The following is a 23,295-nucleotide window of genomic DNA, read 5'->3' as shown; positions in this document are numbered from 1 at the left end:
TATTCGACTCAACTCAACTCGTCGTTCGAGACTGACCTCGAAGTTCATGATGTTGCTGCCATTGCTAGTCAGGGCCAACGCTTCAGCCATGAACGTCATCCATGGCTGGTCGCCTTGATTTTGACAGCAACTACTCCATCCTTCTCCCTCTCCTTCTTCTCTTCTCAAGTTGGGCCGAATCATAAAAAAAGATCAAATTTTGATTTGATTTCTTTTTTGGAACTTTTTTTCCCTTTTCTAATTAATCCACTTCGCTTTGCCCTCTTATACTGCACCATATTCCTCTAGTGCTATCCCTCCCTGGGGTGATATTTTTGCCCCCCTCGTCTACACAACCCTTCTCCACTTCCTCCCTCCATGCCCATGGGCAGCCAGATGATCATTTCTCTCTCTTCCCTCCACCCCTGGACGTGCTCCACCAAGCAGACAGTGTCCGCTTCAATGGCATAGGGGCTTACCGCCCTGCAGAGGCTTGGTAGGAGAAGCCATGGAGTCAATTCCCTGTCTGTACCTCCAGCTCTAGACTAAGCAAGGGTATAGTGGGGTGGCCACGGTTCGAGCCATGCTTCAATGCTTTTTTTCACTGCCTCCAAACCATTGGTTGAGATGGGGGCGTTTCGTATCCTCCCTAGTAAAGAAATGTCTGGTAATCCGCAAGCCTTTCAAACCGTTCCATGCAATAGGGTCGTGGTCGACTCCATCGATCCATCCATCAATCTATTTCGGGCTAAGGCAATCGAAATTCCATGGCGATGCGAAGAAAAAACCCGAACATGTGGGTGTGGTGCGGCATCGGTTCCAATTTAAAGGTTAGATATAGTCGAGCTTTCGTCGTGGTGGTGGTGCTCTGCTCCTCGAATCTTTTCACAGCATTTCTTCCCAAACTTGCTCTCCCCGTGGTCGTCTCTCTAGGCAGGCAGACTTTTATTTTTTCTTGGTATATTCTTATTCCTCTGGAGTACCCAGTAGTTCCAGACTTTTTTCCCCCTCCTCCTTAGAGTCGACCATGGCGCAACCGATTCCATGCTGCCTGCCTAAGTTTGGCAGTGGTCACTCCGGGCCGAAGCGGCCGGCTTCTCTGAGGACCAGAATCAGTGGTGCGCAGACCAGGCAGTTACTGTCCGCTTGGGACCAGGGTCAACTAGACCCTCTCCTCCAGGCCTCCTGGGCCATTCTCTTACACCACTACACCGGGCTCGAAGAAATCTGCTTCGGCTACCAACCATCAACATCATCATCATCGTCATCTTCGATTCCATCTTCTGCTGCACATAATGATCTGAATGATCTTAATCACTTAATCTTTAATCTTTCAATCGCCGAGGATGATTCCCTGCAGAGCGTTCTGCGTAGAGCAGAATATAAGCACCATGGCTTCGGGGATGGTGACGCCGAGGGATGCGAAATCGCTTCCCCTGTTCATAGCGGCTACACTCTGTTCAACACCATTCTCATGCTACGCGATTGCCGCAAGCCGACACAAGATACTAGAACCCTTGCCATGCAACCGGTCTTGGCCAATCCCCTGCCAGAAGAGGTAAACCTTGTGTTGCATTTGTTCTTCATCCCCCCCCTCCAAAGTGTTTTCAACCAGACTGACCCAGCAACCGTCTCTCCCAGTGCCGAGTGAGGCTTCACGTGAAGATCTTGCAAGATGATGTGCGCATCTTCTTCGAGTATTGGAACCACGATATCTCTACCGAGCACGTGAGATGTGTCGCCGATTACTTCGAGGTGATCCTCGCCCATCTGCTGTCAGCGACGGATATTGCCGTCAAGGACGTGAGCCATCTCTCGGATCGCGACTGGGCCCGTATCTGCAGGTTCAACTCCGCCATGCCGGAATCGTACGACCGCTGCATCCATGAAGTCATTCAGGAACAGGTCTTGGTGCGCCCGGACAGCGAAGCCGTCTGTGCTTGGGACGGGAGTTTGACGTACAGAGATCTAGATCTGCTGTCGTCTCAAGTTGCATACCACTTATTCGCACAGGGAGTTCGACCCGAAACATGCGTTGCCCTGTGTTTTGATAAGTCGGTAAGTTGCCAGTTACTGAAACGCTATTGAGTCTTTCCGATAGCCATCGCGCGAGGAGCATTCGAAGGCTAATGCTGTGACTATGACAGAAATGGAACGTTGTGGCAATGCTAGGTGTTTTGAAGGCTGGCGGAGCCTTCGTTCCTATGGATCCAACTCATCCGCTTTCTCGTCTACAATATCTGGCGGGCGCCGTGAAGGCCGATATCTTGCTTTGCTCTAGAAATCATACGGAGGCTTTGAGTGAAGTCACCAAGACTATAATTCCCCTTGACCAGGAAACAATCGATGGCTTGCCTTCTATCGAAAATGCTGGTGCTTTACCGCAAGTGGAAGGTCGCAACGCAGCTTATGTGATATTCACTTCGGGATCCACGGGGGAGCCAAAGGTGCGTTTCCCCAGAGTTATTGCGAAATTCCTCTGACCTAGATAGGGTACCATGCTGGAACATCGGGCCTTTGTTTCGAGTGCCATGGCCCACGCTCCAAGACTTCACGTTTCTTCCACCAGCCGCATCCTACAGTTTGCAGCACACACTTTCGATGCAAGTCTGGTTGATTTGCTCACTACCTTGATTGTGGGTGGTTGCATCTGTATACCAAGCGAGGAGGAACGTTTGGGGGATATAGTCAAGGTGATCAACGATATGAAGATCAACAACGCTAGTTTGACCCCTTCGTTTGTTGAGTTTCTCGATATCTCGCTCGTTCCAGGATTGGAGGTTCTTACTCTGGCGGGTGAAGCCATGTCGCAGGCTCAGGCGTCCACCTGGTCAAAGATCCGTCTTGTCAACGGCTACGGACCGACGGAGGCCGCTGTTGCCGCCGTGATCAACTCCAATGTTACCGCGTCCACCGATTGTAAAGACATCGGCCTCCCCGTCGGCGCCCGTTGTTGGGTTGTGGCCCCCCACAACCATGATCAGCTCGTCCCTGTCGGTGCGCCCGGTGAATTGATATTGGAAGGCCCGACACTTGCCCGTGGTTACCTGAACAACCCGCAGAAGACGAACGAGTCCTTCATCTTCGATCCTGCTTGGACTAAACTGGACACCACCCACAACGCCACCCGCAGATTCTACAAGACCGGCGACCTGGTAAGGTACAATTCCGATACTGGCTCACTAACATATATAGGACGCAAAGACACGCAAGTCAAGTTTCATGGTCAGAGAATAGAGCTGGGAGAGATTGAGAGTCAGTTGGCGGCTGACCCCAATGTCAAACATTGCATGACTTTTCTGTCGAAGTCCGGGTTTTCATCGGGCAAGCTCGTTGCAGTATTCTCTCTTTCCGTTCAGTTCGAAGGCCAGCAAAGCTCAGACAAAGCACCACTCGAGCTCATTGATCCGACTAGAAAGGCACCCATCGTTGCTGAAATCCGGGAAAGATTGTCGACTTGCCTGCCGACCTACATGATCCCGGGCGTGTGGCTTTGCGTGGAATCACTGCCCTTGCTCGCATCCGGCAAAATCAACAGAAAGGCCACTGAAAAGTGGATTGGGGAGATGCCGGAGGACCCAGACCGCCAGGCTGTTACACTGGAGGCAGCAAACACGACCATGCTCCCAACTAGCACCACTGAGGAACAAATAGCTTCGATCTGGAGCCGTGTCCTCAATATCCCAAGGGCTCAAATCGGAATGGACCAGGGCTTTCTAAGCCTTGGTGGCGACTCGATCGCAGCAATCACTTGCTTGGGATTCTGCAAGAAGCTGGGGATGGGCTTAGGAGTACAGGATGTTCTCCACAGCAGATCGATTAGAGAATTAGCAACACATGTCAAGCGGATCGACCAGTCAGTTGTGTACGAGGAAGAGGTCGAGAAGCCCTTCGATCTTTCCCCGATTCAGAAGCTCCATTTTACGGTTCGAAACGAGGGACAGGGCCACTTCAACCAAAGTGTTCGCACACGCATAAACAAACACATTCCAGAGCATGACCTGCGATGTGCTGTCGAGAAAATCATCAGCCGCCACTCCATGCTCCGCTCACGTCTGGAGAGAAACAATGTCGATGGTGGCTATCAGCAGCGGATCACTGAGGATGTGTCTGGCTCGTACCGCTGGCGTGCACATGATGGTGTTAGCCAGAATAAGATTGATGCAGCCGTTGCCGAAAGCCAGTCTTCCATGAATGCTTTTGTGGGTCCGGTTTTTGCTGTGGACCTCTTCCATGAGAACGGCGTTAATACTCTGTTGTCCTTGGTTTCTCACCATATGGTTGTTGATATCGTTTCTTGGCGCATCATTCTGGAGGATCTGGAAGACTTGCTGTTCAACCCCGATCAACCCGTCTCCCAGAACGGATCTCTCCCCTTTCAGACTTGGTGCCGGCTGCAAGCCGAACAATGCCGACCCTCGGATTCGAGAACGATGGAAGAACTACCTGAAACTCCGGAGCCAAACTACTCTTACTGGGGACTTCAGCACAAGCAAACCACCTACGGTGATGTCGATTGTGAAACTTTCGAGCTTGATGCCGAAAGTACGCGCGCTGTCCTGATGGACTGCCATCAAACCTTTGCAACCGAGCCAATTGATGTTCTCCTGGCCGCCCTCTTGCATTCCTTTGGAGAAACATTCAAAGACCGTTCCTTGCCTGTCATTTACAACGAAGGCCATGGACGAGAGCCGTGGGACTCGACCATCGATATCTCGCGTACTGTTGGGTGGTTCACGACTGTGTATCCCATTCTTCTCTCAGCCCTCCCATCATCTAATCCATCCGAAACAGTTGTCCGTGTCAAGGATCTTCGTCGTCGCGCCGCCGACAATGGTCGTCAGGAGTTCGCTCGGCGCGTCTTAACAACTCGCGAAAACGGGACCTCCCTGCACTATAGCCCTTTCGAGATGTCATTCAACTATGTCGGCCAGCACCGTGACCTTCAAAGAAAGGATGGGCTCTTCCAGCTCATGAACCAGATGGCTGGAGAAACGGGTCAAGGTGGAGGTGCAGCTGACTTTGGTGCCGACACTCCTCGATTCGCGCTCTTCGAGATATCTGCCATGGTTGTCCAAGATAATCTCCGGTTCATATTTTCCTTTAACAGACACATGCAGCACCAAGCGCTCATCAAGGACTGGGTCCAGTGCTGCCGAAATTTGCTGCAGTCCATAGGTCGAAGTCTCCAATCTGCCCATCCAAAGCCAACACTGAGCAGTTTCCCCCTACTAAAGCTCTCATACGATGAATTGGATACTATAATCGCGAAGAAACTCCCGGACCTCGGTGTAACTTCATTTGAAGACTTGGAAGACATTTACCCCTGCTCAATGATGCAGCAGGGAATTCTTCTGAGTCGTTCCAGAGATACTACCCTCTATGCTGTACACGGTACTTTCGAGGTGTCAGGATTGAGAGGCAAGCCCACCGTGAATCGTCTGACGACAGCATGGCAAAGAGTTGTGGCTCACCATGCAATGCTGCGGACCTTGTTCTTGGAGAACCTGACAAGCAAAGACCTCTTCTGTCAGGTAGTTTTGAAGTCCTACGACGCCAAACCTCAATACTTGCGCTGTGGATCCGAGGCGGATGTACTGTCCACTCTTGATGCACAGCCAGCACCACTCTACGACCATTCTCATCCGCACCACCGATTTACGATCTGTGAGACCGCCAATGGGAAGCTGTTCTGTAGGCTTGAGTTTAACCATGTTGTCATCGATGGTAATTCGATTTCGATCATCCTGCGCGATCTTCAGCTGGCTTATCAAGGCGAACTTGAAGAGCCAAAGCCGAAGTTCAAGAACTATATGCAATACCTACAGCAGACGTCGCGGCGAGCTAGCATTGACTATTGGCAATCCTATCTAACAGAGATCAAGCCCTGCCACTTCCCCGTGCTCAACGATGGTAGCACTTCTATTAGGGAGTTACGGACCAAGAGACTGAGCCTTCCTTTCTTCAAAGAGCTTCGGAAAACATGTGAAGCGAATGGACTCACGTTACCCACTGCTTTCAGCGCTGCATGGGGTCTGACAGTTCGTGCTTTTTGCAATTCTGACGATGTCTCCTTCACATATTTGGCATCATTGCGAGATGTTCCTGTAGAAGGAGTTGAATCAGTCGTTGGACCCGTCATCAACACACTGACCTGTCGCATACAATTTCCTGCAAATATTCTGCTAAAGGAAGTTCTCTCTAGAGTTCAGAATGACAACATTGAGAACCTACCTTACCGGCACCTTCCTCTCGTTGACATCCAAAAGGCTCTTGGAATCTCGGATTCTCTTATCAACAGCGGCATCTCCTACAGAAAACTTCCGACATCAGATTTGAGGGCAAGAGGAGAAATTTGCCTTTCCGAGGTGGGAATAATTCACGATCCCGCCGAGTCTCCCGTGTTTATCAATGTCGAGGCTACTGATGAGAATGCCAATATTGAGTTGAACCATTGGACGGATCATCTCTCCGTTGGACAAGCTGAACATGTTGCCAGCACATTCCTCAAATCTCTTGAGAACATTGCTTTCCACATCCACGAGAACGTCCGCAAGCTCGATAACTTCAGTGACTTGAACAAGCAGCAAATTGAGGCCTGGAACAAGCATATGCCAGGTGCTGTGGATATTTGCATTCATGAAGTGATCGAGGCATATGCTAAGTCGACGCCGGACTCACCAGCCCTCATCGCTTGGGATGGAACTTTCACATACCACAGAGTTGACGAGCTTTCCTCGCTTCTTGCGGCCTATCTCATCAAGCTTGGTGTGAGCCCTGGCGATATCGTGCCAATTGACTTTGACAGATCTGGCTGGCAAATCATAGCAATCCTGGCTATCTCAAAGGCCGGAGGTGTCTGCGTTCCACTGAGTGATGACTTGCAGCAATCCATTGAAGACTGGTCGGTACTGGATGAGGCACAAGTTGCTCTCGTGTCCCCGACCCGTGCGCAATTCCTGGAAGGAACGGTTCCTTATGTCCTCCCTGTAGAGGAGTCTTTGTTTGAGTTCCTGCCTCGGACAGATGTGAGTTCGCAGTCACCTGCTGTCCCGTCGCAAGATGGATACGTGGTGTTCACCACTGCGAACTCCAAGGCCGTTGTTCTCAGCCACCGTGCAATCATGACCCGGGCAAGATTTTTCGCATCGGAGCTTGGCTTGAACAACAAGAATCGCATGTTCCAGTCGTCCCCTTGCACTTCAGATATGTTTCTGCAGGAGGCATTCGGTACGTTTTTGGCTGGTGGCAGTATCTGTATCCCGTCCAATACTAGCTCGGAACATCTCGCACGCGACTTCAAGAAGCTACAGGCAAACTCCATTAGCCTGGCGATATCAGCCGCGTCGGCGCTGAAGCCAGCATTTTTCAATAGTGTCGAGGTTCTCGCTCTGTGGGGCGAGGGCCTGACGAGGAAAGTTGCCGACACTCTGCCAAAGAGAGCCAAGGTTCGTGTCTTCTATGGAACGACTGAGTCCTCGTCTGCTTCCATCCAAGCCTCTGATTTCGCAACGTCTGATGACTATCTGGTCATTGGATCCACTGTCGGATGCGTCCCGTGGCTAGTTGATCCCAATGACTCTAGCGTTCTTGTTCCAGTGGGATGCGTGGGAGAACTAATCTTGGAGGGCCCTTGTCTCGCTCGCGGTTACCTCGATGACGAGGAACAAACAAAGGAATCTTTCATTGATAGCCCGGGATGGAGCTTTGGTCACGACAACGAGGCCGGTGAAGACTCCGAACCAGCACGCTGGTTGTTCAAGACCGGAGACCTTGCTCGTTTCAACTCGGACGGATCTCTTGTGTATGTGGGTAAGAAGAATGGCGGTAGTCGGACTGAAAGTCTGCATATTGAGCAGCGCCTGTCCACGTTGGCATCTATCAATACTCCATACGCCGTCGAAAGCATCTCTAAGAGCGGCGAACAGAATTCTCAAGAGGCCACGGCCGTGTTCATGTTCCATGGCGCGAAGGCCAACGTTGCTGAGAACCAGATCATTGCGTCTATGACACCTGAGTTCTGTGAAGATGCGAGCAAGTTACATGCTCAATTATCTCACCAGCTGCCAGAAGACCAAGTCCCTAGGTTCTACCTCCAGGTACCCAAGATGCCATTGACATCGAGTGGTAAATTGAACCGACAGCTACTGAAGGAAGCCTACAACCGCTTACCAGAGGCTTCTCGGCTGGCTTCTGACATAAAGGGGTTTAATGACTTCTGGAAATTCCAACTAGCCAATTCGTCTCAGCCTCAGCAGTTCCCATCTCGTGCGAGCTCATCTAACGCATATTCTCCCAAATTCGGAAGACAAACCGTGCAGATTGCCTGGTGTGATGCTGTCAGATCACTTAAGGGAGGTCTCAGGTCTGCTATTCTTTCTGCTTGGGCTCTCACCATGCACGGCTACAGTGAGTCCGACGATATCATCTTTGGGGAGTCTCTCATGGGTACCGAATCTCCGATCGATGACGCACAGCATGCAACCATCGTCCCCCGGCGTTTCAAGATTGACAACAACTCTGCTGTTGCTGGACTGCTAGAAGCGACCGCAAGCAACTTGACTGCAGCTCAGCACTACCAGTGGGCAGGGCTTCGCCGTATCCAGAGCCTCAACGCTGATACAGCGCGCGCCTGTACTTTTGGCAGCTTGCTTTCGGTGATAGGAGGAAATGAGCACCCAGGGTCAGAGGCTGTCGTCATTTCTCAGGATGAATTTGCTTCCTTCCCGTTGCTTGTGCAATGTATGCTCAAGGATCAAGATGTAGAGTTTGCTATACGTTATGACGAAGCGGCTCTGAACTCTGCCCAAGTTGAACGCTTGATGGCGCAATTTGTTGCTTGCTTGCGACTTCTGAGTTCCGGCAAAAACCAAACAGAGACGATCGCGGACCTTTCCAGGGCCCACGAAGGCTTCCGTACTTTCCAGGGTGGTATTCCTATCTGGAAGGAATATTTGGCGGATGTCGAGTCTTGCATGTTTCCTATTTTGTGTGCCACCTCATCCGAGAACTCGCGAGCTCATAAGACACTGGTCATCAGCAATGCGAGCGACCTGCAAGCTTTCTGCCGGAACAGCAGAGTCACAGATTCTCAGCTTGTCGAAATGGCCTGGGGCCTGACCCTCCGCTGCTATACCGGAATGGAAGATGTATGCTTTGGTATTCATGTACCAGAAATCGGCCGCGATGACGCGTTCAAATTTGCAGATACGGCTCCTTTGAACAACGTCATTGCTTGCAGACTCAAGCTTGATGACAACGTGACGCTTGAGCAAGCTATGCAAGAGAGAAAAGCCGACAGCGCGCGATTGTCGCACCACCAGCTACCTTTTGAGGCGATTCAACATGAACTTGGATTTGAAGATGCCATCTACAACACTGTTATTAGAAGCCCCGGAGCACCAGCGGACATTGACTTGAGTAAGTTTGTGATTGTTGTCGAGGCAAGATGTACGGAGGCGATCGGTGAAGTTTCATTCGAATATTCTACCCAAGATATCTCGAATGCCGACATGGAGGGCATCCTCGATGTCTTTGACCATGTCTTGAGCTCCGTCATTCACTCCTCTCTAGAGGATCGTACCATTGGCGAGATTGACTTCTTGAGTGAACAATCCTGTCAAAAACTGCGTGAGTGGAATGCAAACCTGGAGGATCGACCCGAGATATGTGTGCATGAGATCATTCAGCAAAGAGCATGTGCAAATCCATCGGCTCCTGCTATCAGTGCATGGGACGGCGAATTCACATATGCTGAACTCGATATCCTGTCGACTCGGCTCGCAGAGCACTTAGCAACCATGGGCGTCAAATCAGAAGTGTTTGTTGCAATGTTCTTCGAGAAGTCAGCATGGGCTGTTATTGCACAACTTGCTGTCTTGAAAGCTGGCGGTGCCTTCGCTTCCCTCGATCCTACTCACCCTACCGATCGCTTAAGCGGCATGATTGAGGACCTCGAAACCGAAATCATTCTGTGCTCCGAGAAGTATCAGGACAAGGCCCTTAGCCTCTGTGGATCTTCATTTGTTGTCAGCAGAGGTACAATTGAAGAACTACCTGAGCCCGCATCGTCACAAATCCAGCCTGCTAATGTCAACGACCCGGCTTACGCAATCTTCACATCCGGAACTACGGGAAAGCCCAAGGTGACTGTGCTGGAGCATGTTGGATTGAGTCTGGCTGCATCGGGCCATGCCAGGGGACTTGGCTTAGACTCGAATATCCGTGTCTTGCAGTTCTCAAGCTATACCTTCGATGTTAGCGTGTTTGAGATTATGGTTGTCCTTGCGAATGGAGGATGCGTGTGTGTGCCCAGCGAGGAGGAGCGCATCAATGATCTGGCTGGAGCTATGAAGAGGTTGCGGGTGAACTTCAGCAGCACGACTCCATCTATCATCAACACTCTTGATCCCAAGGCCATTCCCGATTTGGCTACTATTCTCACAGGTGGAGAGAAGATGCCCTCTGATTTCCTTGATCGCTGGTCGGACAGATGCATCATCAATGCCTATGGTCCCTCTGAGGGTACGGTAATGAACACAGTGGACTTCAAGAGAGATCGGAAAGCAAGACTTGTCAATGGTGACCTTGCCTCCATCGGCACTGCGATATTGGGCAGAACCTGGATAGTGGATGCCCGAGACTTCAATCGCCTAGTTCCCATCGGCGCAGTTGGAGAATTGGTGCTTGAGGGCTGCAACGTCGCACGTGGTTACCTTCATAATGAAGAAAAGACGAAGGCCGTATTTATAAACAACCCACAGTGGACGAACCGTGATGGACTGAAAGGACTTTTCCCACGCAAAGAACGGATGTACCGCACCGGGGACTTGGTACGTTACAACCATGACGGCTCCATTACATTCATCTCGCGTATCGATACGCAGGTGAAGCTCAATGGTGTGCGGATCGAATTGGGTGAAGTTGAGCAGGTGTGCGTTCGTAACCTCCCGGATGCCACCCACGTGGCTGTCGAAGTCGTTGCGCCGGAGTCGAAGATTGTCGGAAAGTGCTTGGCAGCTTTCTTCACAGTGACTGGTTACGGTCAGACGGACGAGCATGAATTGATCGTTCCCATGAATGACTCCTTGGTGGAAGTTGTCAAGCAGCTACATGAGGCCATGAACCAGTCTTTGCCCCCCGCGATGTTGCCTAAACTGTTCTTCCCTCTTCAGCGTATGCCTTTCGGATCTACGGGCAAAATCGACCGCAGAAAGCTTCGAGCTATGGTCGATATTCTTCCTAAGGAGCAGTTGAAGCCTTATGCCATTTTCAACCTCGGCAAGAAGAACGGTGCTGAGGTGGAGATGGTAGGAACTGAGGGTGCTCTTAGGAGTCTCTGGGAAGAAGTCCTCAGTCTCGCGCCTGGCTCTGTCACTCCCGAGGACAATTTCTTCGGCTTAGGTGGTGATTCTTTCTCGGCCATGAAACTCGTTGGTGCCGCTTCGACTCGAGGCGTCTCACTCACGGTTGCTGATATCTACAAGACACCTGTTTTCGTTGATATGGCGAGGATATGTGGGGCAATGGACTCTGACGCCTCTGTGGGGGAGATTCAGCCTTTCAGTCTGCTGCCTGATTCGATAACGCAGGATGAGGTATTGGACGAAGTTTCCGAGCAATGCTGCGTACCCAAGCAGCTGATAACCGACCTCTACCCTTGTAGCCCGGTGCAGGAGGGCTTGCTTACCCTCTCCATCAAGCAGAAAGGATCTTACATCGCTCGGCCTGTGTTTCAGCTTGCAGAGGATGTCGACCTGGATGATTTCAAGGCTGCCTGGCAACAGACAGTCGATGAAATGGACATCTTGCGTACTCGAGTCGTGCACACCGAGGCGGCGAACTTTCTCCAAGCTGTTCTTGCTGAGGCACCAATCACTTGGGATCACGCAAAAGACTTTGACGCTTTGGCTAACGAGGGCTTCGACTTGACAACGAACGATGGAGGCCCGCTTACTGGCTACGGAATTGTGGAACCTGAGGACTCCTCAGAACGCTACTTTGTGTGGACGGTACACCACGCTCTGTATGATGGATGGAGTGTCTCGCAAATACTCAGGAGGGTCGAGGAGATCTACTCGAACTCTGCAGCTTCCAGTCGTACCTTGCCCTATAACTTGTTCATCAACCACTTGTTGCAGACAGATGCTTCGGCATCTGACGAGTTCTGGAAGACATACCTGGCAAACCTGTCCTCAACACCATTCCCGCAGAACAAGACACCCATGGAGGATGCTATCCGCGTCGGAAACAGGCACTACAGCTCTGTTACCATCCCCCGGGTAGCCAACAGCCTCAGCCTGACAGTCCCGGAGTTGATCCGTGCGGCTTGGGCTTTGATAGTCTCCGTTCACACTGCGACCGGGGACGTTTGCTTCGGTGAAACGTTAATGGGAAGAAACACCAACATGCCTGGAGCCGCAGACGTTGCTGGCCCGGTTCTGACGACTGTCCCTACCCGTATTGTGGTGGACGGTGACATCAAGCTCGTTCAGTATCTTCAAAGCGTGCGTCAATTGGCTGCTGAGATGATTCCACACCAACATACTGGACTTCAGCGAATCCGGAAACTCAACCAGGACACAGCATCCGCTTGCGAGTTTCAGAATCTCTTGGTCATTCAGTCGGACGAAGGTCAGCTTAACAAGGATATCTGGGAACAAAAGAACAATCTGACCGAAGGTGACTTCTTCACTCACCCAATCGTCGTCGAATGCAAACTAGGACAAAGTCAAATTGCAATCACTCTTCACCACGACGAACTTGTCTTCGATAGTTGGCAGGCTAAGATGCTTGTTGGACAATTTAGTTTTGTACTGGAGCAGTTGCTCGCCATCACCAAGGAAGATTCAAGGAAGGTTGGTGAGCTAGAGGTGTCTGGCCCGGTTGACAAGAAGGAAATCGCTGCCTGGAACCAGAGAAATCCTCCATGCGTCGACCGTTGCGTCCATCATATCATCGAAGAGAAAGCATCAAGCCGACCCGATGCTCAAGCTATCTGCTCCTGGGATGGCCAGTTGAATTATCGGGAACTCATCCACTTGGCTTCTTCCTTTGCTGCTTACCTGAGCTCGCGCGGTGTCGGGCCAGAGACTCTGGTGCCAATCTGCATGGATAAGTCTGCGTGGGCTGTGGTCACTATTCTCGGTATCCTGATTGCTGGTGGCGCGTTCGTTCCCCTTGATCCTGCTCACCCTACTTCAAGACACCAAGAGATTTTGGCCGAGGTAGACGCTCGGGTGGTCCTCTGCTCTCCTAAATACCAGAGCCGTTACTCGGGCTCTGTGAAGACTATTATTCCGGTCAGCAAGGATACTGTCAAGGCATACTGCACACTTGCAACTTCGAGCACGAAGCCCTCTAGCCGGGCAGTTCCCACAAACATGGCCTTCGCTATCTTCACTTCCGGAAGTACCGGCCGTGCCAAGGGTATTATCATTGACCACAAGGCACTTGCAAGCAGTGGCATGGCGTTCGGACCCATGGTACACATGGACCAAGATACCAGAGCTTTCCAGTTCGCTTCTCTCACTTTCGATGCTGCTGTAATGGAAGTGCTCGTGACTCTTATGCACGGAGGCTGTGTCTGTATCCCGAGCGAAGACGAGCGCCTGAACGATGTTGCTGGTGCTATCAGACGTATGAACGTTTCGTGGTCATTCCTGACTCCGTCTATTGCTAGTATCATTGAGCCGTCTTCTGTGCCCTCATTGAAGCACCTTGTGTGCGGTGGAGAGAAGATGTCACGCGAGGTGATAACCAAGTGGGCGCACCGGGTCAGGTTGATGAACGGTTATGGGCCTACCGAGACGACCATTTTCGCAGTCATCAACACCGACGTTGCTGCTATCCCCGAGCCTGCTTGCATCGGCTACGGTATTCCCTGTACCCTGACCTGGGTTGTTGACCCCGACAACCACGACAGGTTGACACCCCTGGGTGCCGTCGGTGAGCTGGCCTTAGAGGGCCCGGCGCTTGCTCGGGAATATCTCAAGAATCCTTCAAAGACGGCTGAGACGTTCGTGAACGAGCCAGTCTGGATCAAGAGCTTCCCCAGCTCTCTGCCCGCACCGAGAAGAATTTACAAGACTGGAGATCTGGTCAAGTACAACCCCGACGGAACTGTGCACTACATTGGCCGCAAGGACCACCAAGTCAAACTTCACGGCCAGCGCATGGAACTTGGAGAGATTGAGCATCGCCTATATGAGGATGCCCGCGTCCGTCATGCCGTAGTTCTCCTGCCATCGACGGGGCCTCTTAAGCAACGTCTGGTGACGGTTCTGTCCTTGAACTCGTTGACTTCTGAGAGAAGCATCATCTCGGACAATGCTTGCGAGCTTGTCGCCAAGAACCGCTCCACCCAGTCTGCATACCATGAACTTGTGGCTATTCAGAAGAATCTCGAGTCGCAATTGCCAATCTATATGGTTCCTCAAGCCTGGGCTCTCATCAAGCAGTTGCCGATGCTTGTTTCTGGAAAGCTGGACCGAAAGCGCATCACTGCTTGGCTCGAACGCATTGACGATGCTTCCTACGAGCGTATTATGCAAGATTACGACAATATTAAGCGAGGAGAGGTCGAGGAGGAGATCGAGGATGAGATCGAAGAGGCAGATGATACTGAGTCCTCTGCCAAGCTCCTCCGCGAGATTTTCTCGCAGGTCCTCAACATTCCAGAGAACAAGGTCGATCCTAACCGGTCGTTTGTCAGCCTAGGTAAGTCAAATCGCCCACAAATGCGAACCGGAGTATCGCTAACAAAACCACACAGGCGGTGATAGTATCACTGGAATGGCTGTCATCTCGCGCGCACGCAAGCAGGGACTTACCCTGACCCTTCACGGCGTGCTGCAGAGCAAGTCAATCAGGGATCTCGCTCAGACCTCTGAGACCAAAATTAAAGCTCTCAAGAGTGAGGAGAAGTCGGATGAACATTTCAAGTTGTCTCCGATCCAGGACCTGTACATGCAATCGGCCGATAAGTTCATGGGCGAAGCTCGCTTCAACCAGAGCATGACGGTGCGTGTCACCCGGAAGATCAAGCCGGAAGACATGAAGCAGGCCGTTCGAGCTGTCATTCAACAACACTCTATGTTCCGTGCACGGTTTTCGAAGCTTCACGGAAAGTGGCAGCAGAAGATCATCGATGTGAGTTCTCTATTGCATGACAACTTCCCACAGGCTCAGAAGCTAATTACTCCGCAGGATGTTGATGCTTCTTATCGATTCCGCCATCATTCTGTGAGCAATGAGAAGGATATCCTGCCCCTCATCGCCGATAGCCAGTGTTCGTTGGACATCGAGAATGGGCCGATTTTTGCTGCCGATTTGTTCGAGGTCAATGGAGGCCAGCAGATCCTGTTCCTAACGGCCAGTCACATGTGCGTTGATATGGTATCATGGCGCATTGTCTTGCAGGACATCCAGGAGTTCCTCGACTCCGGTTCGCTATCGGGAGAAAAGCCCCTGTCTTTCCAGACTTGGTGCAGTCTTCAGCTTGAGGAAAGCAAGAAGAGAATGGGAGCTATTCAGCTGCCATTCTCTGTGCATCGGCCTAACCTTAGCTACTGGGGCATAGATAAGTCTGCGAACTGTTATGGTCAGATCAAGATGGAAGGCTTCACCCTGGATGCAGCGACAACTGCCCAGATTCTCGATGCATGCAAGGCGGTTCTCCGCACCGAGACCATTGAAGTTGTTCTCGCTGCTGTGGTCCAGTCCTTCCGCCACACTTTCACTGACAGAGAGGTCCCGACAATTTACAACGAAGGCCATGGTCGTGAATCCTGGGATTCCTCCATTGACCTTTCCAGAACTGTGGGCTGGTTCACAACTATGTGTCCTTTGCATATAGATGGAACCACAGGTCAGTTTATTTCCTTTCCCCTTTGCGATGATAATACTTACTGTCTTGCAGACATCCTTGATACTTTGAAGCATGTCAAGGATACGAGACGTCAAATTTCTAGCAGCAGCCGACCTTACTTCGCTGAGAACCTTCTGCACAAGAACGCGTCTGACTTCCCGGTTCCGCTTGAGGTTCTTTTCAACTATCTCGGTCAACTGCAACAACTTGAGCGTGACGATGCACTTTTCAAGCATCACAGAGAAGCACTCAATGCTGAGACATTTGAGGTGGCAGGCGACATGGGTCCTGAAACGCCCCGTTTCGCACTCTTTGAGATTACAGCACTCATCATCAAAGACCAACTCCAGATCTCGTTCACTTACAACCGCCACATGCAGCACGAGCCACGTATCCATGGGTGGATTTCCGAATGCAAGCGTGTTCTCCAGGAGGATATGCTCCGCCTCCGAGAATCTTCACCTGAGCCAACACTTAGCGATTACCCCTTGCTGCCAATTACCTATCAAGGTCTTAGCAACATGGTCAAGAGTGCCTTCCCCAAGGCCGGCGTTGATAGCTGGGACGATGTTGAAGATGTCTACCCTTGTTCTCCGGTGCAGGAAGGTATCCTGCTTAGCCAGCTGAGAGACCCAGAAGGATATCTGTTCAACGTTATCTTCGAAGTGCATCCCCAAAATAAGGGTGATAAGATTGATGCCAAGAAGCTTCGCAAGGCTTGGTCTATGGTCGTCAGCCGTCATCCTGTTCTTAGAACTGTCTTTATCGACAGCAACTACAAGGGCGGCTCGTTTGACCAGGTGGTTACGAAGAAGCTTGAGGACGAGGTCATTGAGTTCGAATGCGAAGATACAGAGTCATTGGGAACCATCGACGCTATCAAGCTCCGTGACATCAATGCCAAAAGGTCGACTAAGCTTACACACCAAGTGAGCATCTGCACCACCTCTTCCGGCCGTGTTCTTTTCAAGATTGACATGAACCATGCCATCATCGACGGTGGGTCAGTGGACCTGATCCTCAGAGACGTGACACTGGCCTACAATGATCAACTTCCCGAGGGCTCTGGACCTCTTTTCAGTGAATACATCAAGTACATCAAAGGTCAGACTCAAACCGAGGCACTGGATCACTGGACGAGATATCTTTCCGGTGTTCAGCCCTGCCATCTGCAATTATCGGGTGCTACCAACGTCACTAGGACGCTCGGTGAGCGCTTCATGGACTTCACACGCTTCTCAGAGCTACAAAAATTCTGTGAGCAGCACTCGATCACTCTTGCGAACCTGACACTCTGTGCTTGGGCAATCGTCCTCCAGAGCTGCACGGGCTCGGATGATGTTTGCTTCGGCTACCCGTCCGCTGGTCGTGACTCCCCTGTCCTCGGGATTCAGGACGCCGTGGGTATCTTTATCAACATGCTGTGCTGCAGAGTCAAGTTCAGCCCTAAAAAGTCACTTCTCGAGGTTGCCAAGACGGTGCAGGATGATTTCATGAAGAATATCCCTTACCAGCACTGCTCCCTGGCTCAGATTCAGCACGAACTTGGGTGGCACGGAAAGTCGCTTTTCAACACGACTCTCTCGATTCAGAACCGTACTGCCAACAAGGATGCTGCCAACAGATCAATCGGCTTCGAGATGCAAAAGGCCTATGACCCAACTGAGGTGAGTTATTTTGATATACAATACAGAACAGTGCTAACAGGACAACAGTACCCGGTGACCGTCAACGTCGAGACGACTAAGGGTCGGGAGGGTGTCTTGTTGAGATACTGGTCCGACTCCGTGACCGAAACCCAGGCCAAGGATCTATCCGATGCGATTGCTAAGATCTTCACGTGCTTTATTGAGAAGCCGTCCAGGCTCGTTGCGGACGTGGGTCTGCATAATCTACGCCCTGCCTCTCAATTCACGAAGGGCCCTCTCATCGCAGATCAACTGATCGACAACTATGCCCTGCAGCAGTTCATTGACAGCCGTGTGAACGAGATCATTGGCAATATGCTCAAGGAAGGAAAGCTCTCTGTTCCCCTCGTGCAAAGAAGCGAGACAAGGTACTCCAATGGTGCCGTTCACCTCAAAATGGTCGAGGCTTCCATCCGCGACCCTGATGCAGGCGAAAATAATCTGTCGGATTCGATTCCTTCCCTGACCGACGATGGATCAAGCTCCAGTGACACCGAAAGACGTCTCTGGGACCTCTGGAAATCTACCCTCGGCCTCAAATCCGACAACGTCGGCTACCGCGATAGCTTCTTCAAGCTTGGTGGAGATAGCATCACCGCGATGAAGATGGTCAGCGCTGCTCGCGAGGAAGGACTGCAGTTGACCGTAGCAGATGTTTTCAACAACCCTGTATTCGAAGACATGCTTGCTATCGTCACACCTCGCAGCAGCCCGACCTCCAATGCGGAGACACAGGGCGAAAACAACATCGAGAAGCTGCTCGAGACTGAAATCACGGATATCCCCCAGGTTGAGCAGAAGACCATGATGCCACGTCCCGTGGACCTCGATGTGATGTCTCTTCAGGATGCGATTTGTCCCAAGATTGGTGTCTTCAAGGGCGGCATTGCGGATGTTCTCCCAGTCACCGATTTCCAGTCGCTATCGATCGCCGCCACTCTGTTCGGGTCCAGGTGGATGCTGAACTACTTCTTCCTGGATGGTAACGGCCCACTGGACATCAGACGACTCCGAGAGAGCTTCCTGCGCGTTGTTGACGCGTTCGACATCCTGCGCACCGTCTTCGTTGTCCATCGGGGACAGTTCTACCAGGTGGTTCTGCGCAAGATCCACCCTGAGATTATCGTTCATGAGACGGAGAAGAGCCTTGATGAATACACTGATGACCTCCAGAAGCGGGATCGCGAACAAGATCCCCGCCAAGGAGAGCAATACGTGCATTTCTACATCGTCAAGCAGAAGAAGAGCGACCACCACCGCATCCTCATCCGGATGTCCCACGCTCAATTTGACGGTGTCTGCCTGCCCAAGATCATGAATGCTATCAAGCTGGGCTACGAGGGCAGCACCCTACCTCCCGTCTTCTCTTTCTCCAATTACATGCGGATGCTGCCTGGCAATATCACCCCAGCCCATTATCACCACTGGTCTACGATCCTGAAGGGCTCGAAGATGACCGAGATCATCCACCGTACGCAACCCAACACTTTCCTGCACATCGGTTCTTTCGCGGAGCACAAGAAGACCATCAATCTTCCATCCACCGCCACGGGCAATGTCACGCTCGCGACGGTCATGCAATCCGCTTGGGCCATTACCCTAGCCAAGCTGACTGCCCAATCTGATGTTGTCTTCGGACTCACTGTCAACGGTCGCAACGCCGGCGTCCCCGGTATCGAGACCACCGTTGGACCCTGTCTCAACATGCTGCCGATCAGGGTCAAGTTCCGGGAGCACTGGACGGGCATCGATCTGTTCCGCTACCTCCAGGATCAGCAGATTGCCAACATGCCGTATGAATCGCTCGGGTTCCGGGAGATCATCCGCAACTGCACCGACTGGCCGCAAAGCACCTATTTCACGACCTCCGTGTTTCACCAGAACGTCGACTACGAGGGCCAAATGCAGCTGGACGGTGTCGACTACCGGATGGGCGGCGTGGGTGTCATCGACAATTTCACCGATCTCACGCTGGCGTCCAAGTCGTGCGGATCCGAGAAGCTCGACGTGTCAGTCGGCTACTCGACCAAAGGACCCATTCCCTCCAGCTTCGTGCGAAAGGCCCTGGAGATGGTTTGCGAGACAGTGCAGAGCCTGATCGCCAATCCCAGCGTGCCGCTCGCTTCCCCGTCCACCGTCCGCTCCCTACCCAGCCAAGTCATCCACGATACGCCACGCTCCTCCGACACGACCTTCCAGCTGTCCCGCCTGAACACGCGCAGCAAGGAGGAGATCCTCATCCATTCGGACATCCTCACCCGGACCTGGCAGCAGGTGCTCCCGCGCCGCACCGCGTCCGGCTCCCACACCGCCGCCGCCGCTTACCAGCTCGACTCGTCCTTCTTCGACCTCGGCGGCGACATCATGAACATGGCGCAGGTGGTCTGGATCCTGCAACAAGAAGGCTTCCAGGTCCGTCTCGAGGACCTGCTGGAGCACCACACCTTCTTGGGCCAGTTGGCCGTCATGGCCGAGCACCACAAGCAGCAGCCGCAACCGCAATTAGTCGATGGGACCCTTCCTTCGGTTGCCAGCCCGGTCTCCGATGAGGAGCGGACCGCTTCGCTGATCAAGAGCGGAAGCTGGACCTCTCTGGGCAAGGCTGTCACTTTGGCGAAGCGGTTCACCAAATGGGGAAGTGTTTCCACTCGGAAGTGATACCGTCTGCACCTACCACCATTATATGATTAGATGAACATTCTTTTGGTTTAACCGTTTTCATTCTGTTAGATTGGTGATTTGGATTTGTATATATGTTTTGTTCTGTTTTTGGACATTGATATGATGCTAAGCTCTGGACATAAATTGTCTGGCTGGCTAGCTGGCTGCCTGTCTTTTAGAACTTTGCTCGTTTGTTTTGTGAGGTGGAACCTTATCTTGACGAAGTGATTATGCTGTTTTTTTAGAGATTTTGTACACATTATCCAATCATTCAGTTCATCAAATCTCGCAAGTTCAGAGTAGCAATCCACAGTAGTCCAAGTGTAGACCATGTAATCTGTAGCTACCAGTGTATCGGTTATTCCGAACTCATCACCTGTAACCCAACAGTATGATACTAAGTCAATGTCCATGCCCATCCGAGCGCAACAACCCGGACCACGATCACAATCCTAGTAAGAAATATCCGCATACTTAGCCATGGAACCTCCCACTATTATGATAGATACGAACCGATCTTACCACACACCACACCACCTAGGGAGAACACCAAATCAACCAACCAACCTACCCCCAGACCCTCACATCCCCCAAAGCACCACTCGTACACGCCTTATCCAGCCAATCCCCCGTCACATTCCGCGCGGCAGCCCCTTTCCCAAACTCAACAATCGAGCCGCCATCCACCCCCGCAGGATCGAACGGCACCCACCCCACCGTCTCCGCCAGGGAAGCTGCGTCCATCATAAAGGCGAGGAAATGATCCTGCATCGTTTCGGACGTCAGCACCTCCAGCTCGGGGACGGCCCCGATCTGCTTCATGTACGTCCCGAAGACCATCAGCAGGTCGGAGGAGTGGTAGGCGCCCAGCCAGGGGGTGGGAGAGATGTTGGTGAAGTTTCCTGGTTTCGGGTCGTTTGTTGTCAGTGGGGTGTCGTAGTACTATTTAGAGTGGAAGAAGGGGTTGCGGGAGAGTCAGGGGAGGGGACTTTTGGATTATGCTGCTGCTGCTGCTGCTGTGAAACATACCGGCCCAGAAATACCGATACGTGTCTAGTCCGATAGCCCTCCGCAGCGCTGCATCCGTTGCAGTGGCGCAGCTCCATTCCATCTCGGTGAGGGCGGAGGCGGTCAGGTTCGTGCTGGCGGATTCGCGGTCCACGTTGGAGCGGATGGCCGGTCCGCGGGCGACGTGGCCGGATCGGTAGCGCTGGGTCTCGTTGGCGAAGATGTATTTCTCGTCCGCTTGGAGGTCGTTTTGATTAGAAAGGAGGAGAGAAGGATGGGAGATGGTGATGGGGTAGGTGCGGGGAGGGGGAAACTAACGGATGTAGCTGCTGAATGAGATCGAGGGAGAGGCGTTGTAGCGGTTGATGAATTCGGAGATCTGCACCCAGGAGACTTTGCGCATGCACTCTAGACTGGCGGTGGCGTCGCGGCCGTAGTTGCAGCCTAGCGCTTGGGCCACGATGTCGAAATCTTGGTAGACGTCGTCGGTGGTGCTGAGGTCGATGGTGACAGAGGGAGGCTGGGAGAGGATGCCGAATTTGGCGGCTAGGGGGTCGTCGGGAAAGGCGAGGGTGTAAAGATGCGTGAGAGCGGCGCCTTGGGATTGGCCCCATAACTATTGCGGGTGGTTAGTGTTAGGGTTGACTTGCGGTACAGCAAGGCGATGGAGATTGCTGACCATAATGTTGTCCTTGTTCCCGCCGAAGGATTCGATGTTCTCATAGACCCATTCCACCGCGGCCCGCACGTCGAGTAGCGTCAGTGACGTCTCATCCAAGGCTCTGGATTTGGGATCTGGCTGCTGTTAGCACGATCGAACGGGCTGCATACAATTTCGGGGTGCACCGACTCCCGAAGATGTTGACTCGGTAGTTCATCGTGACTACGATATGCTCCTGAGAGCGCGAGACCCAGTGCGGTGGCAGTTGGGATGGGATGGCAATGCCGCCGGTGACCCCGCCGCCGCCGGTCACAAAAAGTGCCACAGGGAGGTTGGAGCGGCGATTTGCCGATGCTGGAGTCCATATGGCCAGGGACAGGCAATCTTCTGCTGTCGACCAGGCGGTGGAGCCCTGAGTGCGCGTCTCCCCGAGATTGTAGAGTAAGGCGGTTGGCGAATACTCGGTCCAGATGCTGTCATAGGTAGAGACGTACTGCGGACACGCAGGGCCATAGCGAGTCGAGTCGAATTTCCGGTTCGTCTTCTTCAGCTTCTGAGGAGGTAGCCAGCGGAGATCTCCTACCGGTGGCTAGATCGAACTCGGTCAACTCAATCTCGGACTTACTGAGCGACTTCCCCTACCTGAGCGTAAGGGACGAGCAAGAACTGGCGAACGTCCGGATAGGTATCGTTCAGCATGCCGATGAATGTCCCCGTTTGAGTCTCAACGGTGAGGTTGCTCCAATTGGATAGAGTTCGAGGCTGCTCCCATGTCAGGTTCGCATAGTAGCCGGGTTCTGATTCGGCGCAGGCAGTGAGTGCCGAAGCTAATATTGCACAGGAGGTCAGGAGCTTCATGACGAGGGCGAAGAGCCGATACTATGGGTGAGCTTGACTTGCAGTCGATGATGGACATCCAGGAAGGACAGCACGCGGACTGGGGCGCCATTTTATGATATTTGCCGGCTATGTGACCCCGCATTTGTAGGAGCGAAGCATTCTTGCTTGCCTCTAGGAACCAGAACTCGCATGGACAAACACGTCATGTCTGTCAGCGCTATAGGGGCTTCATGTATGCAGGGTGCTGTCGCGATAGGCTCGGGTAAATTCAAAGCCATATGGCTAGGCTTGCCGTGCGTTATTTGCAGGAGTTCAATTGGACAGACTCGTTCCTGGAAAGCAGGAAGTGTGGTAGTGATGCTGGGAAGTGGATGAGGAGATTCATTCCCCCGCAGTTCTTGTTGTTGCCGGATCGGCCCGACCTCCAGTAACGTAGGTGTAACTTAGAGCAAGTAGTCAACTGAGGCAGGTAGTTATGCAAGCCGAGGCGGCCAGCAGCCCTTTGTCTGCCACCGCTTCTGCCACCGCCCAAACTGAACACTTTCCCAAGCCAGTTTTTCAGGACTGGAACTTCTTATATCCGCTTATAT

The 23,295-nt window shown here is 52.3% G+C and overlaps 2 protein-coding genes across 2 annotated transcripts; one reads left to right on the top strand and one right to left on the bottom strand.

Moving 5' to 3' along the window:
• Positions 1-855: 855 nt before the first annotated feature.
• nrps1 (nonribosomal peptide synthase Pes1) lies at positions 856-20,642 on the top strand. The gene is made up of 8 exons (XM_040950072.1): positions 856-1,537; positions 1,621-2,037; positions 2,127-2,426; positions 2,472-14,697; positions 14,753-15,129; positions 15,187-15,847; positions 15,899-17,514; positions 17,563-20,642. Exons 1-8 carry the CDS (start codon positions 1,007-1,009, stop codon positions 20,191-20,193), a joined length of 18,759 nt encoding a protein of 6,252 aa, XP_040802204.1. The 5' UTR covers positions 856-1,006; the 3' UTR covers positions 20,194-20,642.
• A 121-nt stretch (positions 20,643-20,763) lies between these two features.
• Positions 20,764-22,723, bottom strand: BO72DRAFT_376080 (carboxylesterase, type B; the record flags this gene model as incomplete). The annotated part of the gene is made up of 6 exons (XM_040941197.1): positions 20,764-21,098; positions 21,226-21,441; positions 21,523-21,820; positions 21,884-21,999; positions 22,055-22,454; positions 22,508-22,723. The coding sequence occupies 6 exons, from the start codon at positions 22,721-22,723 to the stop codon at positions 20,764-20,766; spliced, it is 1,581 nt and encodes a 526-aa protein (XP_040802203.1).
• Positions 22,724-23,295: the final 572 nt, after the last annotated feature.

This window comes from Aspergillus fijiensis (genome assembly GCF_003184825.1).
Source record: "Aspergillus fijiensis CBS 313.89 unplaced genomic scaffold BO72scaffold_18, whole genome shotgun sequence".
NCBI classification, from domain to species: Eukaryota; Fungi; Ascomycota; class Eurotiomycetes; order Eurotiales; family Aspergillaceae; genus Aspergillus; species Aspergillus fijiensis.
This window is presented reverse-complemented; position numbering and strand designations above follow the sequence as displayed.